This window comes from Rhinolophus sinicus, chromosome 2 (assembly GCF_057876585.1).
Source record: "Rhinolophus sinicus isolate RSI-liver-muscle chromosome 2, RSI-T2T, whole genome shotgun sequence".
NCBI lineage: Eukaryota > Metazoa > Chordata > Mammalia > Chiroptera > Rhinolophidae > Rhinolophus > Rhinolophus sinicus.
The window spans coordinates 17,968,463-17,986,306 of record NC_142502.1 but is presented as its reverse complement, the minus strand read 5'-3'; the positions used below and the strand labels follow the sequence as shown (position 1 = coordinate 17,986,306).

The 17,844-nt window shown below is 38.0% G+C and overlaps 1 protein-coding gene across 2 annotated transcripts in view; it reads right to left on the bottom strand.

Moving 5' to 3' along the window:
- The window catches only part of SHPRH (SNF2 histone linker PHD RING helicase), a 74,887-nt gene extending 59,659 nt beyond the window's left edge, over positions 1-15,228 (bottom strand). Inside the window, exons 1-4 of one of the 2 annotated variants that reach the window (XM_019744488.3) lie at positions 15,023-15,228; positions 6,510-7,180; positions 4,049-4,175; positions 2,000-2,218 (exon numbers count right to left, since the gene is read on the bottom strand). In XM_019744488.3, the coding sequence (XP_019600047.3) occupies positions 2,000-2,218; positions 4,049-4,175; positions 6,510-7,148 (985 nt within the window). In that variant the 5' untranslated portion in view covers positions 7,149-7,180; positions 15,023-15,228. Of the gene's footprint in view, positions 1-1,999; positions 2,219-4,048; positions 4,176-6,509; positions 7,181-14,613; positions 14,751-15,022 lie in introns of those variants that run through there. The other variant, XM_019744489.3, reaches the window with a different exon arrangement.
- Positions 15,229-17,844: the final 2,616 nt, after the last annotated feature.

Below are 17,844 nucleotides of genomic sequence, written 5' to 3'. Positions count from 1 at the left end.
ATGTCTCTACCCACCAGTGAAACAGCAAGTAATTTTTTGTTGCCTTCTTTAGGGATTAATAGATGAAGTAGGAATATAGATATATAGGGTTTATAAAATGGAACAACTAAAAGATAAAATGCTTCAAAGTATGGGAACCACAGGGAACAATAAGAACTACTAAATGAAACATAGGATTTAATCAACAAAGTCCCGTCTATGGACAAAAAAGAATGAATTACCAATACATGCAGCATGGAAAAATCTCAAAAACATGCTGAAAGAAGCCAACTCTCCCCCAACCCCCTAAGTGTCCTATTTATTGTATCAAAAACAGGCAAAACTGAGTTATGGTGACAGTTGTTGCCTCCAGAAGGGGCTAAAGTAGGAGAATTGACTGGCCCATGAGGGAACTTTCTGGGGTGATGGAAATATTTTGTCAGCACTGCATGACAGACATATAAACAGAAACAGGTAAAATAAATTTTAACAGTTTATTTTATTTAGCCCAATAGAACCAAAATATTATCATTTCAATACATAATCAATATAAAACTTATTAATGAGGTATTTCATACCGTTTTTGTACTATTTAATACCTGGTATATATTTTAAACTTACAGCACATATTTGGACGGCCACATTTCAAGTCTAAAGAGGCATGTGTGGCTAGCGGTTACTTTTGGGAAAGTCTAGTTCTATGTCTTAATTAGGTTGTTGCTTGTGCAAATGCATAGATTTATCAAAATTTATCAAACTGTGCCCTTAGTATCTATGCATTTTATTGTATGTAAGAGATATCTTAATAAAATTAAGTATTAATGAAAAAATATTTCATTTTGGAGAAAAAAATAATCCAGTCTGTGGGAAATTCTATAGGGCTAACAATTTCTTCAACACATGAATTTTAAGGACAAAAAATAGAATGAGAGAGGGGAAATAAAACCCATGAATTAAAATAGAGTTAAGAAGCAGCAATTAATTCCAATATACAGATGTTACTTGGATTCCGATTTGAACAAATTTAAAGAGAGAGAAAGTTCAAAGGGGAGAAGAAAGAAAAGGGAGGAAGAGAGATTTGGTGATATTAAGGAATTATTGAGTTTTAAATTCATTATTGTATATATTTTTATATCTGTTTAAAAGAACACTTATCTTTTAATGAAACAAACGGAAATATTAAACAGGTGAAATGATACATGTGAGATTATTACTTCAAAGTAATTCAAAGTATGGGAGGAGAAGTGGAAAGAAATAACACTGGCTATGAATTGATACTTATTTTGTAAAATAGAAAGTTTTAAAAAATGAAGTTTGTTGGATAAAAAAATATAAGATGAAACTCATGGGAGACATAAGAGCTATTCGTCATTAACTAAAATCAATATAGGAAGAATGAGAAATAGTTATCACTTCACTTCCTAGAATCATACAAAAATCTCATGTTATGCCCATCCCCTTAAAGACCGTAATAAAGACATGGCATAAATGACTCCCATAAACCTACTACTTCAATGAAAACATTTAAGAGATGACATTTTATGTTGTTACTTTGGAAAGAAAATAAATGAAAACCTAGAAACATTAGAATAGTCGCACATAAGTCTCCCACTTTCGTAAATGTGCTTTCTGTCACTAACATTCACCATCAAACTGTGAGGGCTCTTGCAGCTGATTGGCAAGATTCCCTTCAGTTCAGGTTTCAAAAACATTTCTTAGTTGGAAAGGCACGCAAAAACATTGCTTGGTTTATAAAAATTCCAATCAAGGGGGCCTTTATTTTGGCTAGAAAAATCAGTTGACTTTTATGGATAAGAGAAATCACAAATGAATTTTTCTAGACTTCAATTTTGAGGGATTGCTTAGAAAATAACTTTGTTTATAGTTAAAGTCCATTCTATCCTATCTTTTCCATATGACTTGAATGGTCAATGCTTCTCCGCTCCCCCACCCCCACCCTAACTACCTCTCATTTAATCCCTCAGATCAATTTGCCTTTCTTGAGGCATCTTATACTTGCCACTAGCAGGAGTGCTTCTGAAATGCTCTTGTTGTAGCATCCAGTTGACAGCCTCTCTTTGGTACGGTCTCAACACAGGAATCAATGCAGGATGCTGTACGTCCACTTGAACGGACTGTGTTTCTTGCTGATGTGTTCGCCTCACAAAGTGATAGAGCTCGTCAATGTCCTGTCCCTCTGGCTCACTCTCTGAATCTTCCTCTTCCTCTTCCAACACATCTGTATACCAAACAACAGTGTACTCAAAACAATCCAATCCACCTTTTAGAACTACAAGCACTTCTTACTTCAAGATCGCACCATGCACTCTCCCAACTCTGGGGCTTTACTCAGTGTTTTGTGACTGAAAGGTCCTATCCTTAATTCTTCAAGATCAAAAATCTACCCATCCATCCTTCAACATCATTCAACTGCTACTTTTTCCATGGTATTGTCTTTTGTTTTCCCTGATTAGAAGTAATGTTCTCCTCTGAGCTCATATAATACACTTATACTTTGCACGCAGCAATGCACTACAGTCTGTCTGGTAGTGCAATCATTTATGCACTACCTTTCCTTTCTGCATTGCACTGTATTACTCTTTGAGGGCAAAGACTGTCTTTCATTTTTATGGCTACTCAGAGCAGCTGGCACATGCTTTGCCCATCGTAGATATTTAGTAAACATTTGAGGAACTGGATGTGAATATCTTTTGCAATTTATAAAAGGATAATTTATTTCACTTTTCTCTTCATGTAAAAAATATCCATATGCAGACATAATTTCTGTGTCTAAGGCAAGGGTTCCCATTCTATTTCTTATATAAAAAATAAAACAAAGTAAAATAAAATAGACATTTGGTAGCAGCTATAGCCAACTGGGAGGTAAGTGTGTAAACCATTAATCCAAATTTATAAAAATATCAGATTCATTTGCTGGGCACAGTTGCCATGTGGAAGATTTGTGCTGACTATAACATGAAAACAAAATTCAAAATCTTGAACAAATTTACAACCTCCTTTTAGCTAATAATTTATTTCCAAATTGTTTCAAAAAGGCCTATAAACTTTTATAGAACATATTGCATATGCTCTAAAATTTACCACAAAGACATAATTTACTTTTCTCAATAAAAAACATGCTATGAAGATTTTCAGAACGTTATATGCTTGGTTATTCCAGATTGTGCCAATAGTTGTATAATCTAGTATTGGAAACTAAACTGAAGTTTTCCTTTGAAATTCTTTGAAGTTTTTCTTTGAAAAGTTCATATTGAATTACTTTTAAAGGCAGAATAATTTCTTAACTTTTAAAGTCTCGATGTATTTAAAGGTATTCCTTCCAATTCTAAAACCAGAGACTTTTCCTCCTTTTAAGACTTTAACATAACATAATTTACTTTTATTAGAATTGTGAAGCTTTGGAAAGAATGTCCTACAGAAATAACAATCAAGCCAGATGCTGATTTCTCAAATATTCCAGTATGAAAATTTGCCCCTGAGTAGTGCTGGCCCACCAGGAGCAGGGCTGGAGATTTTGAGCCGTTTTCCAGGAGTGTTGATGGGCTGCCCCAAGCCATCTACACTCTCCCTTGGGAACCAATGGCTGACAACTCTGAAGCAGCAGTCCTGACCAAGGGTGCAACGTCTTGCCAAGAAACAGGAGCAAAAGTAACTGGTCTTTTGGGAAGTAGGCTCTTGAGATAGTTTGTCAGACCCCAAAGAGGAGGTGGAATAAAGGCCAGGCAACAATCTCTGGCCACAACAAAATAAAAGCACAAAAATACTGCAAAAATTCCAATCAACTCAAGATCCTTTAGACTCTGCCTATTGACACTGCAAACGTTTCTTGACTGGTTACTGTAAGCTAAGCATAGTATTAAGCAAACAAAGTAAAAACACAAATCATATTAGTGGAGGCATTTCAGAAAAGTCATACAGCAATTTTATGGAGGTTATTTCATTTTTATTATGGTTTTATTAGTTCTTTTCATGGTTTTTATGTATAAGAGTTAGGGAAAACCTGTACCTCTTAAGTAATAGCAATTTCAAAGTTTACTTTAAAAATTACCTGGAATAAAATTATATAACTTTTCCATCACTCTCTTCATGAGTTGATTGAATTTTTTCATTCTTGAATTTGCCTCACTCAGAAAGTCTAGTTTCGCTAGGCCATTTTCCAAAAGATAAATTCCAACCTACAAAGAATCAATCAACATAGAAATAGTTTTAATTGTACTATATCACTCTTTATGAGGATATAAAAAAAAAAAAACATTTCTTACCATCACTGTTTTGGAAGATATTTATACTATTTGTTCCACAAAACTAAATATATACCTAGCAAACTTCCTTCACATAATTTTACTTTCAATTGTAAATTCATTCTATAAATGCAGTGCCTACTATGTTCCATGTACCATCCAAATTGCTAAAAACAAAAAACAAACAAACAACAACAAAGAAAAACAACACAACTTCTCTAACGGCAACCAAACCTGGGAGATGTGACAAGAACACCAATTCCACCCACCGAGTCTATGATTCCCAAACTTGATGAGCATCAGAATAATTAGTTGACTAAAATTCCAGATTCTGCGTTTTTAATGCAGAAGATTCTGACACATATGCTGGGATACTTATGCACAGATTTGGGAATCCCTATTACTAGATCAAACATTAAAATGTAGAGGAAAAGTGAACTTGACTAATGTTTTATATCTTGATTCTGGTGAAGCAATGTGGTATGAAGCTTTACAGTCAAAAACTTGAATTTGAATAACGGCATTGGTATGTAGGAGCTAAATAAACAAGCAAAATAACTGATTTGTTTTGACCCAAATGTTGTCATTTGCAACTGGAGAAAAGCCTATAAGAGATAGCAGAGATGATGCAATTTTAAAACATCCTAATGGTAGGTACTCAGTAAATGTTGTTTCCCTCATTTCCCTCTATAATCCTGGACCTGGTTCCCTAATCACTGAGATTCTCATATTCTTTCACTAAAGAAAAATTATCCAACCCAGCATTATAGAAGAATGGGTGGCAGAGATTGTATTTCATTAACATTTTACTCTGGCTTGTGTTCACTTAGAGATGGCTTACTACAGCAGCAATAAATGTTTAAATAGTTATAAAAATTGAGATCAGGGAGCACAGAATACATCAAGACTTAGTTTGTGGGGGAGGTGAACAGAACCACAGCCATGAATTCTTACATACTTGTTATCACTGAATGCCCATTTTGGCATTCATGATCAACAAAGAGAGGGAATGTTGCATAGTTTCACTGTCCAGGGAACAATTAATTATAATTTCGTGCTTCTAAATTTTTTTCCTTTCCCACAATAACAAATTCTGAAACTACAAATAGGGCTGCAATGTAATTGCTTTTTAATATGAGAAATGCATAAGATACAGTTTTCAATTGAACGATGGTGAATTTTAACATGTTAGAATTTTTCCTTTCAAGTTTTAGCATGAAGGCATATTGACCTGCTTCGTAGTTTAAAAGTACATTTACTTGCATTATCTCACCTGAGTCTCAACACAACTGTATGAGGTAAAAAGAATGGTTATTATTTACATTTCATATAGAAAGAAGCTGGAATTTAGAGCATTCAAACAATTCACTTGGCTAGTGAATAGCAGAGCCTGAAATGCATTATAAATTTATTCACTCATTTACTGAAAATCTCTTCAGTATCTAATGTTTTACTAGGCTGTGAAAATAAAAGACTAGTGAGGGAGGAAGATCTAAAATGTAAGTACACGACATGTGACCAAGGCAAAATTAAGTATATGCATCAGGTATGATGGGGAAAGGGCACATAACACTGATCATGGAGTTTTAAGATTTCTGTATATGCAGTAATTCTGAGCTGAATATTAAAGGAGGACCAGGAATTAATCAAGGAAGAACAACCCAGGCAGAAGGAACTGTGAGAGCAAAATCAAAGACGCAGAAAGCTGGCAGGGAAGGTGCAGGAAACAAATCAATTTGGAATTTGCAGGACGGAATAAAAAGCGGAGTGAGAAAAGATGAGGCTGGAGAGGTAGACCAGGACCTATCAGACTCACACTCCAGATTATACTTAATTCTGGAAGCAGGAAAGAATAGAATTCTGTTTTCATTTATATGTATTACACCATTCCAGAGACAAAGGAGATGAAGGAGCTGAAAAGGCAAGCAGGGAACTGGCTAAAGGACTGCGACAGGAAGACAAGGAGATAATGAGAATCAAAACAAGTCATTGAGAATGGAGCTGGAAAGGAGGAATCGGGAAGATCTCCTTGAAAAAGTTCATCTTGGAAATAATTAGCTATTTTACATACATACATGTATACATAAAATAGCTAATTATTTTATTATGTATATATTATATTATAGTTACTGAGAGCCCAAAATAAAGTGTACTTTGAAACTTAATAAGGAGGCTTTTGCTGGCTTTTCAGACTTTCCTTCCAAGTTAACTTCAAAATGGACTGCTCAATGCAGAAAAACCTTAAAACACACCACAGAAATTGAGTACCTTGATAATGTGACTTCCTTCTGGTTTTTGGTAAAGTTTTATTCTTCTTTTCTTTTGCAGCCACCCCAAATCTTGTAACATTTCACCACTGAAGGACGATTCCACTTGAATGCTCTTGTCACAAATACTGATTTGCTCGTTGAGTCCTTTTTCTTGTTTCTCTACATCTATGCATTCTGAATGAACGCAGATCAGGAAATGGTTGCTTGACTCTGAGCTCATCAATGTAAAACTCCTTTCAGAAAAATTTTCAACTAAACTCTGTTCAGGAAGAAGCTGAAGAGTTAATTCTCCCAGAAATGCTTTCCAAGAATTATCGAAGTGATGAGGAAAGATCACAACATTCAGCTTTACAGACAATGGGGAGAAACTGTCACCAGCCTCTTCTTTATCGATTGATTTTGAGACGCTCACCTCCTCCAAACATCTCTTTTTATCTGTGTGAGCCACTTCTTCCTTTACACTATCATCTAAGATGATGCAATGAGCAGAAGAGGAATCTGAACCTGGGCAGGGACATTCGTCATCAGTTAAGATGAGAGGTTCATTCCTTCTGTCCTCATGCATATTCCAACGAAGCTGCTGTTGCTTTTCTTCATCTACTTTCACTGGAGGAGCACGTTTCCGTCGGTTGCTCATTTTCACGTTTTCTTGGTTGGTAAATGTGAACTCTAGAAGACAAATGCAACAGTAGGCATTCCAAGAGAGGATTTTAGTGTTAAAGTGATCCCACACAAGAAATTCAGCATAAGCTAATAGTCCACACATATAACATGAAATCTTCAGAGATACATAAAGCAATGGATAATTTTTTAAATAAGTCAAACACAACTAAGAAACACATAACCATAATCTCATGCATCATATAAATTCTAGTAGTCTTACTGGTCATTAATGGATACATTTAATAATGATAATTTGTTGTATAAAATAAAATTCTAAAAATACATTTAAGGAGCAGCATGACAGCCAAGTAAATCTTTCAAATATCCTAGAAACACATATTTGAAGAGTTTTACTAATATATATACTCCTATCATCACTACAAAATTTCAATTTTGTTTTAAAATCCCAAACAGTTAACAAAACTTCACTTGATCCATACATAGCTTTAAAATCCCTACAAATACATCTTCTCTTTCAAAAGAGGAAGATGAAAATATAGAAATATATTTCTTTTTGTGGATTAGCAGATAAAAAGGATAAGAAGGATAGCTGGGAAAGGAATAAAGTGGTGGTGATGGCAACCAGGGGAAATGGAGCAGAGACAATAATGGAAGAGAAGAAAAAAATGTAGGGAAGAAAGGAAAAGAAAGCTTTGTTATCTCAATAGAGTACACTAGTCTGAAAGCGTTCATATGTAGGCCCCAAACTACACTTTTCCCAAAATAATAGCCAATTCCTGTGTGAAACACAGAATAACTCAGAGATAAATCATAAAGTCATAATGATGGTTGGTGCCTATTTCAACCTATTTTAACCATGTAGCTGAAAAAAAAAAAGGATGTATAAATAATTAAAAATTAGCTTAAAGAAATATTCCTATTTTTTAATAAAATCCAATAAGGTATCGCTGAGTCCCATTATGTACTCAACACTGTGCTGTATTTTAAGAGCGGATACAAAATAAGTATAAATCAGATTGTGGTCTCTAATTCAGGACAGACAATAAACTGTGTTTTGGTTTCCTCAAACTGAGCACACGGAGCAGACTACACCCCTCTCCCGTACTAATCCCCCATCTCTAACTACTCTGCTCCAAATCTAGGAAAGAATGAGAAACATGTTTAAAAAAAAAAAACAATTCAGAAATTCACAGCCCTGCTTAAAACAACAAAATAAAAACAGCACGTGGGAAATCTCAGTTGACCAGAAATTCTGATGCATTCCTACAGAAGAATACAGAGGGCATCTGACTGAAAAGCTAAGTGATGGCGTAAATGTATTAGCATAAAGGATGGGAGTGTCACCAAGAGGGTTTCCATGTTCAGTGGTGGCAGAGCGATAGTAGAGCCCAAAGTGGGTCCAGAGCTACAAACATACCAGGGTTGCCAAAACAATGTATACACATTTTAAGAAATGTGTTCTAAGTATTACATTTGAAGTTGAATTGAATTACGTAGCAATGTGTAGTATGACATTCCCTCAAAAGGTGGCGTTAATCAAATGAATGTTAGCGTCATTCATTATATTACAATTTTAATATAATTTTTTCCTTTCTTAAAATGTGTATACATTTTTTTTTTTTTTTTGGCACCCTCTGTAGCTAACAATGGAACAATAAAGTGGGAACTGGCAGGCCCTTACCTCCCTATTTCTGACAAAGGCAAGGCAGCTATAGTGGGGGTATCTATTTTGGGGAGAACAGTGCCTAAACTGGAAAGATATCCTTTGTTACTGAGTACAGAAGAAAAAGCAAATAACAATGGATTCCGCCTACAGAGAGGTTCCCCCCATTATCACTGAATATAATATAAAACGGGTCCAGGCAGCTGCTTTTGACCCTCCCCTTAAGCAAATTGTATAAGCAGAAACAATGAAAGGTGAAACTGGGAATCTGAACTGTAAAGATGAGCTCATAATCAACAATCAGACATTAAGGGATCTCCAACAGTAAAATAAATCAACACAGACAAACTTTCACCAAATGAAACAAATGAAGCAATCTAAATAGGACTTTGTAATACAATTAATCAACATCATTAAACCCCCAGGGAGATAACATACTGTTATCTGAGGAAGGATTTGTATGTGGAATATATAAAGAACTCTTGCAAATCAATAGTAAGAGAAAAACCTTATTAAAAAATGGACAAAAATTTGACACTTCAGCAAAGCTGGTCTTTAAGTGGCAAGTAAGCATATGAAAATTCTTCACTATCATCAGTCATTAAGGCAAATTCAACCCACAAAGTACCATGAGAAATTACAAATCCACTAGAATGGTTAACATTTAAAAGACTGAAGATGCGGAGCAACCAGAACTGAACACTCAATCATTCCAACAGGAAAAGTTTGTCAATTTCTTATAAAATTAATTATACATTTCCTGCACAGCCTAGTTATCATCCCACTCCTTGGTACTGACCGAAGAGAAATAAAAACATAGATTCACAAAAAGACTTAAATTTGAATGTTAATAGCAGTCTTACTAATAAAAGCCAAAAATTGGAAACCCAGATGTCCATCACCCAGTGAATGAACAAATGGAATACTACTCCGTGATAAACTACTGATACAACATACAACAACATGGATGAATTTTTAAAGCACTATGATAAGTGAAGGAAGCCAGATGTGAAAGACTACATACAGTATTATCCTATTCACATGAAATCTAGAAAAGGCAAAAATCTAGTGATAGAAAGCAGATTAGTGGTTACTTGGGCCTAGGAAGTGGGAAGAGGTGATTGACAGCAAAGGAGCTGGAGGGAAATCTTTGGGGTGACAGAAATGTTCTACTGGTAATTACGTGATTGCATGTAGTTGTTAAAACTCATCAAATTGTACACTTAAAATTGTTGAATTTTATTATAAACAAATTATACTATAATAAATCTGATTTAAAAAGAAAAAACAGGTGAAGGAGGGATTTTAAAATGATAAGAGAATATTAAAAAGTTTTATCCTAATAAACTAGAAAAATCTAAGATAAAATGGGTAGTTTACTAAAAAATATAAATGAATAAAACTGACCCAAGACATACAAAAATCTGAGTAGAACAATAACCATAAAAGAAACTGATGCAATATTTCTTACCTACCTAAGATCTACCCCACTCCCTTGCTCTTGCTGACAGAACCTTTCCTTTATTTAGGAACATGGTAAACTTGTGATTTAAAAGAAGGGTGGTTTCCTTGGCAGCCCCGAGGAAGTTGTTTCTCTCTGTATAGTCCCATAAGCTTGCCACTAGCTCCATGTGTCTATTTAAATAAGACTAAATAATATTATACACTCAGCTCCTCAGGCTCACTAGCCGCACTTTAAGTGCTCGATAGCTATATGGCTACTGTATGAGTGCAAATATAGAACATCCTCAAAAGTGCAAGAGGTCTAGCAAACAGTGCTGGCTTACGTCGATCATGAGACTTCCATTGCCTAGCCAGTGCCTGGTTCATGAATGTGCAGGTGATAGACTATAATGAATCCCTGAGGACTGTTAACTATGAGTATTCAAGCATCTTATCTTGTCTCTTAACTAGGAAGAATAATACAGGAAGGCCCTAATAACCTAAGTATTTATCTACGTCCAGTTCTCCTCAGAACACAGGCTAGCATACTGGAATTTGGTCATTCTCCTGGAACTTTGAGCAGTTAGGCTATATCAGCTTACCGGTTAACTACAGGCACAGATATGCTATATAACACCACCCCGAAGCTCAACGTCTTGAGAAAGCAATCATTTATTTTCACAGATCTACAGGATAGCTGAGGGCTGGCTGATCTGGGCTGGTTTCTGGAGCGGCAGGCTGGCTCTGCTTAAGGTGGCTGTCACACTCCTCCTGGGACCCACAAAGCAACCCACATAGGAGATCAGACAAGTTCGCAAACTCATTCTAGAGAAAGTGCTACCTACTTCATTGCTGAATATCACTATGGTCACCTTTGAAGTACTCCCATTGGAAGCTATGCACCAATGCCAGCACCTAGTCCACCCTTCAAAGCAATTTTGGAACTCTTTTTCTGGAATGGCCATCAGAGCTGTCATCATATTAACCTCCATGTCCTGAGTGTCATGAAAATGTCTTCCTTTCATATTTCCTTTATTTTTGGGTAAAGAAAGAAGTCATTGGGGGCCAGATCAGGTGAGTATGGAGGGTGTTCCAATACAGTTGTTTACTGGCTAAAAACTCCCTCACAGACAGCAATGTGTGAGCTTTGTCGAGATGCAAGAGCCATGAATTGTTGGTGAAAAGTTCAGGTTGTCTAACTTTCTCACGCAGCCTTTTCAGCACTTTCAAATAGTAAGCTTGGTTAACTGTTTGTCCAGTTGGTACAAATTCATAATGAATAATTCCTCTGGTACCAGAAAATGCTAGCAACATCGTTGCAACAAGATCACGAACTGTCACACCTGTCACACCTCGTATATTCCTACTGCTGATGGCTGAGGTGTAAGCATGCAAATCCAATCACACATGTACTTTTCAAAGAGCTTGGTCATGGCAAAACCACTAAGTTTCCATGGGCCAAAGTAAGTCACATGGATGAACCCAAGTCAAAAGGTGAGAAAATGTACTAACTTCATTACTGGGTGGAGCTGCTGATGGCAAAGAGAGTAGATGTAAGGTAGGGGGTGGGGAGGGAACTGGGCCAGTTACACAATCTATCACACCAACCACAATATTAACAACATGGTAATTATGGGATCATCAACTCTAAAACCCCAAAAAGCAACTAGCTATAGAACCTCACATCTGCAAAGCAACGTGGCTTACAGTAGAGGATTCTAATTCTAGCTTTGGCAATAGCTAACTGTGTGGCACCAAAATCGTTACCTAACCTCTTTTGTGCCAGTTTTCTCATTTCTAAAACAGGGATGATAGCAGAATTGTGCTAAAGAATAAAGTATAATTTCACAGTAACAGAAATTTAGCATATATTCAGTAGGTGGTAATTGCTATTATTGTCATCTGAGGCTACTATAAACGATGTTTTACAATAACCAAACTTTATGTGGCAGGATGGGAAGTGACAGATCAGTGTATCCCAAACTTGACTGCACATTAGAACCACCCGTGGGAACTTTTAAAAATCCCGATGCCCAAGTACTACCACTCATTACTCAAAAAACAAAATGAAACAAATAAACCAAAAAACAAACAAACAAACAAAAAACTCATTTTGGTTGACTCTGTTCCTAATGGATCTCTATCCAGGGATAATTTCTTGAACCAAAAAAAGGATATTATTTCATCAAAGCTACTTATAATCATGATGTTAATTTGCCGCTACTGGTATATCTCAAATCACATACCAAATCCTTCTCCCAGTTTTCTTCATACCATATAAATCCCACATTTGATGGTTCTACGTCTTCCTCCCTCTTAACTATCAGTGTCTGTGTAAAATGTAATTATATGCAGTTGTCTGTATGGACCACACTTTTACCATCCTGCATTTAAATGTAAAAAGCCTTTTGCTTGGAACGCTCTTTCACACTTTGCTGACTGTTACTCTCCTGGTCTTCCTCCCCAAACCCTCCATAATGAGGCATGCTTAGTTAAGGGCTTCTCCTCCTTGATCTCAACTGCTACTTAACTGTTAGACTTATGAAATACTTGAAGGCTGGGCAGGAATAGTATCCTATTCAACACTGTACCTCCAATGTCAAGTCAGTGCCAGGATGGAAATGAAATACAAAATAAGGTGAAACAAAGACTCTAACTCCGTGAATATCCTCCCTTTGTTTAAGGACCTAATAGTACTTTACTCACATTTCTTTTTGGACAAGAGTCTCTTAACCACATTCTAGAAGACTGAAGGTAATGTGAAACTATTCTTTATTATTTCTGGCTCAGAATGAGACAGACAAAACTGACTGACCTGTATCTTTAATAGAAAACAAAGACAGATTGCTAGAAAAATAAACACAAAATGGTAAAGTTAATAAGATAATACAACAAATGATTTTCAATTAAACTTAAATTTAGTTTTTTTCCGCACCAAATCATAATCTCCTTATTAAAAGACACAAACCCTGAATTACAAATCCATGGTAGACTCGGGTTTGGGCTATTAAAAGCAACAGGAGTATACATTTACATGTATACATCCAACGTGAGCCCTATGTAAGCGAAGCCCAATCGTTACATAAAGCTTTCAATGATCTAGCATTATCACAATCCTTTTCCGTTGTGGTAACTCCAGCAGGAGAGTATTTTCATCTGTTGAACCCTAAAATACGTTAGTCACAAAAACTTGAAACATGCCTTCATAAGCTTCTTCACCAGCAAATTGTATTTCCTCTAAATCTTTCTAACCTAAACACTTTATAAAAGATTTATTTTAATAATTCTAAAAGTACAGTTCTTTTAGGCTGAGTAAAAAGTACAGCTGAGCAAGAAGAAAAAAATATATATATATACACATACATACATATATATATCAGGGATGCCAAAAAATGTATACAAGTGGACACTTTGGTCAACATTGCTTAAACAGTTCGCCATCAACAGAAGTGTCTGAATGCTGATGGTAACCACTTTGAGCACCTCTTGTAATTGCAGAAGTCACACGTGACTTGTATTCACCTTTTGTTATCGGTATATATTGAATATTACAATTTTAATAGTTTTCCTTTCTTAAAGTGTGTATATTTTTTATACTTTTAAAATATATGTATATATATACATATGTATGTGTGTGTGTGTGTGTGTATATATATATATATATATATATACATATATGTATATATATAATCTTTCAAAAGTAAACTATTTTGTTTTCAACTGCCAACTTACTAACTGGTCCTGCAAAGCTCTAGGAAGTACAGGCTAGGTAACAAAGGTACACTTACCCCACTACTGCTCACAATTGCTCTGTTTCCAGCAGTTACAGATCATAAACCAACTAGCCTTTTTGGTGACAATACAGATCTCATGGATCATTTCTATTCATGGGAATTTCACCATTCTTGCTATCATCCAACAGAATCATTAAAAATCGCTGTAATGACTTAAAATTATTTTATTTTGTTCAGTCATAGCCTCAAGTTAATTTAAAAACAAGTTGGAAAACACAAAACATCTAGTATTTCTACCCCGTGCCTAATGTCAAGTCACTTAGAAACAAGACACAAGCTTAAGGACTACAAGCTTAATAGTCATGATTTAATGATATTGTGTATCTGACAGTGACCATCAATCATCGGATAACACACGTTCGTTCATAAACCTAGCAACCACCACGGAGTCAAAACGTGCAAGGGTGGTTTTGAATGCAAACGTAATCAATCTGACTCCAAAGGTAACTGAGAACTTTCAGACTAACTTAGAAGCCTCGGCCTCCCCTTTTACTGCATTACAACCTCGCGCACCAAGCTAGGAAGCTGCCCAGTTCCAGCTTGCAGGGGCGTTATCTGCTGCGAATGGTGATACCCACCCAGTTTTCTTCTGAAAAGACCCAAAAGCGGTTCCAGAAGTCAGAGCAGGGCTGTCAGCGACGGATCGCTCCCATCAGGCCGGGCAAACAAGCTACCGCGAGGCCGAGGAGCGCGACAATAGCCCCTCAGACGCTCGAACAAAACACCGCCGGCCCAGCCCCCGGGGAGAAGCACGTCCTCCTTTCCCACGACCCCACCTTCTCCCGGAGGAGCCGCGGCAGTCCAAGGGCCCGCCCGTCTGGGATGGGGCAGGGTCGGGGAGACTTGTGCTGCGGCTCACTCGCAGCCCTTTCGATTCCCGGGCCCCAGAACAACCAAGTCCTCCTTCCCTGAGCCCTCAGTCTCGGTCCGGAGCTGTCTTCCATACCCGACCCCTGACCCCTGACCCTCCATCACCCGAGCGCCTACCTAGACTAGTTCTCCAAGCCTCTTGAGCGTCTCCGCACCAAGGCCCTCTAATGCTCCCGCAGGTCCCGGGCACGCAGTCGCCACCCACCGAACATCCACCTGAGGGGGGCTCGCGCGCTTTACGCTGGTTTGTGTTGGGGTTCCCGGGGGACCCAGAAACCTCAGCTCCTAGCTGCAGGGCGCGCTCTGGAGCGTGGGGTCAAGGTGAACGCGCACGTCGAGTTGCCCCGCCCCCTTTCTCCGGCGGTGGCTTCAAGAGCCTGTTCTACGCAAGTCCACACGGTTAAAGGCCACGAGTGGATGCAGTTGGAATCTCGCGATAGTTCTGCCCACGGCTTTAGAGAATACCGGATTGGCTGGAACCTCTAAGGAGGAGGCGGGCTCTAAGCAGATATTAAATACAGGCGGCTTCCCCGCTGAAGGGGCGAGGTTCCCGTGAAGGAGTGATGGGTTTCGTTTGTGGCTTTAGTAAAAAGGGAGAAGAAAATTCTGCAAACGCACGGGTTTTCTTGCTTCTAGAAAGCAGCCATTCATTAGTATGGGTGAAGCTTATCTTCCTCAAAAATATTATTTTAAAAAGACTTTCCAGGGAAATACGAGTAAATTTTTTAAGTTGAGAGCAAAACTACATGTATTATACTGAAGGTGGCCTTCAAATACCTTGTCTTTTTTGTCTTCACTGAGAGGTATCCTCTTTCTCATGGAGGTAGGCTGATGCTTAGTTAACTTTGGGATAACTCGGACAGGCTTCGGGGCCAAGAGCCTGTAAAATAGCCCCCAGGAAACAGCGGTCACTCGTTGACCAATGACTACCTCCTGAGGACTCAGCGTTATGCCGTGGAGGGGCAGAGGGCATGTGTAATCACACAGAAGCACAAAAGTAGGTTCTTGCCTAAGAGAACATCTGTTGTAGTTGCGAGACATTCTAGAGACAGCCCATACCCTCTTTGCACAGAACTTCATCATAGACCTCTAAGATAGTCTGAAAGAAGCCATTTACACAAACTAAACCCTATAAAATTCAGTGGAAATCAGTTACCTCATCCACGGCTTCAGGAGGGAAGTTGAAAAAGTAATGCTAATTGCTGGAGTCGTGGGCAAACCGAGTTCCTCTGCCATGGAGAACTGATCATTTTACTAAGTACAAGACATAATGGAGCCTTTATTTTGGAAGTGTAATTGAAACTCAGTATTTAAACGTATATTGTGCTGTAGAAGGTTATCTTTGATAGTTTTATGTCGCTTCTCACCATTGGAATAGAGATTTAAGCTCACAGTTTCACTGAGTCCAGCTGGTGCCAGGCAGAAATATTTAAAAAAATAAGTACAGCATCATTTCATCTTTGTTCACCTTGATTGGGGTAATTAATCTTTAAATACAATTATTGTTATTCCGTGCAAAATGTTAAACTACAGATCCAGTTGTGTTTGGAGATGGAATTTCAACTACAGAGCTGGAATTCTGTACACTATCATTCAGCAGTTAGAATTAAACAAAATTCGTCCTCTTGAATTTCCTAGTGGAATGTTCAATCCTGTGTTTGCAAAGTGCCCAATATAGTCTTTGAAAAACTTCTCTATGGAGTAATGTTTTTTGATCTTAAAATCACCAGAGCTAATTTTAGGAAACATTGTTCATTTTTGCACCTTAGCTCTCTGGAAGCTCCCATCTGTGAAATACCTGTTCACCCTGACAACTCTGAGTTCATCCACCTATTGGATGCTAATGATCTAATAGTATTCCACAAGTAGGCGTTAATTGATTGCATATAAACCAATCAGTGAATGACTCAGTATCCATAGAGTTCAGCTGATTCTTCTTAGAATTGCAAATGTGATGGCAGTCAGACAACTTGCTTCCTTGTGTGGTCTCACTAGGCCAAAGCTATAGATCCAATCCCTTTTTGGGGACACTTAGCTTTATTCTAGCCATAACCCTAACTCATGTCATCTATTTAAAAAAATGAATGTTGTAAGTTGTTCTCAAGGAGGAGGACTTGTTGAGAGGGTGTGGATGAGTTAATGCAAATGTAAGTCCCTTTAGGGACAGAAACAGTATAACTGATGATTTGTAAGTAGAAGTTTATATTTTGAAAATCCCTTTCATGCTCACTTTTCCTTCTTTCTTAAAATGATGATATTACATATTTACAATTTTCGTTTTGCAGCAGAGGAATCTGAGACTCAGAGACTATGGGGAGAGAGCCCCAGAAAGTAGTTTACAAGCTCTCGGCCTCACGTGGAAAGGTGCTGGCTCGGGTAGTGGATGGCCGTGGGCTGTGGTATAACTGCTGCGGCTACGGAGGACTGCCGAGGATTGCCGAGGAGCCGAGGAGAGCCGAGGAGAGCGGAAGAGAGTAGAGGAACAGAGTCAAGGAGAGTGGAGGAGAGTTGTCGGTCGGTCGGTTGGCGGAAAGGCGGACGGCAGGTCGCGAGTCCAGTGGGCCCAGCCTCCAGTGAGACTATAGTGGTATGACTCCCCTACCTATGGCTCCGTGGGTGTTCCTTTTTGGCCTCACCATATCCTGCGTTCTTGTATGGGGAGCGGGAGCAGAGACCCCGCAGGCCGCCCTGCCCAACAAATGGCGCAGCGAGCAGGGTCTCCCGCACAACAGAGACATTAGGTGATTTCCCACAGTTTAGCTCTAAGAGACCAAGAGGAGCTAGAATACCTCTTGACTCTTCTATCTAGGCTGGTGCCTCTCATTATTCAGTCATATTGTCTAGCTAATAAAAGTAAACAATTTGTCACCAGCCTTCCTAAGTTGGCGTGGGAAAAAGGAAGGCATGAGGAGTGTAATTATTTGGTGACCCAGGGCTGT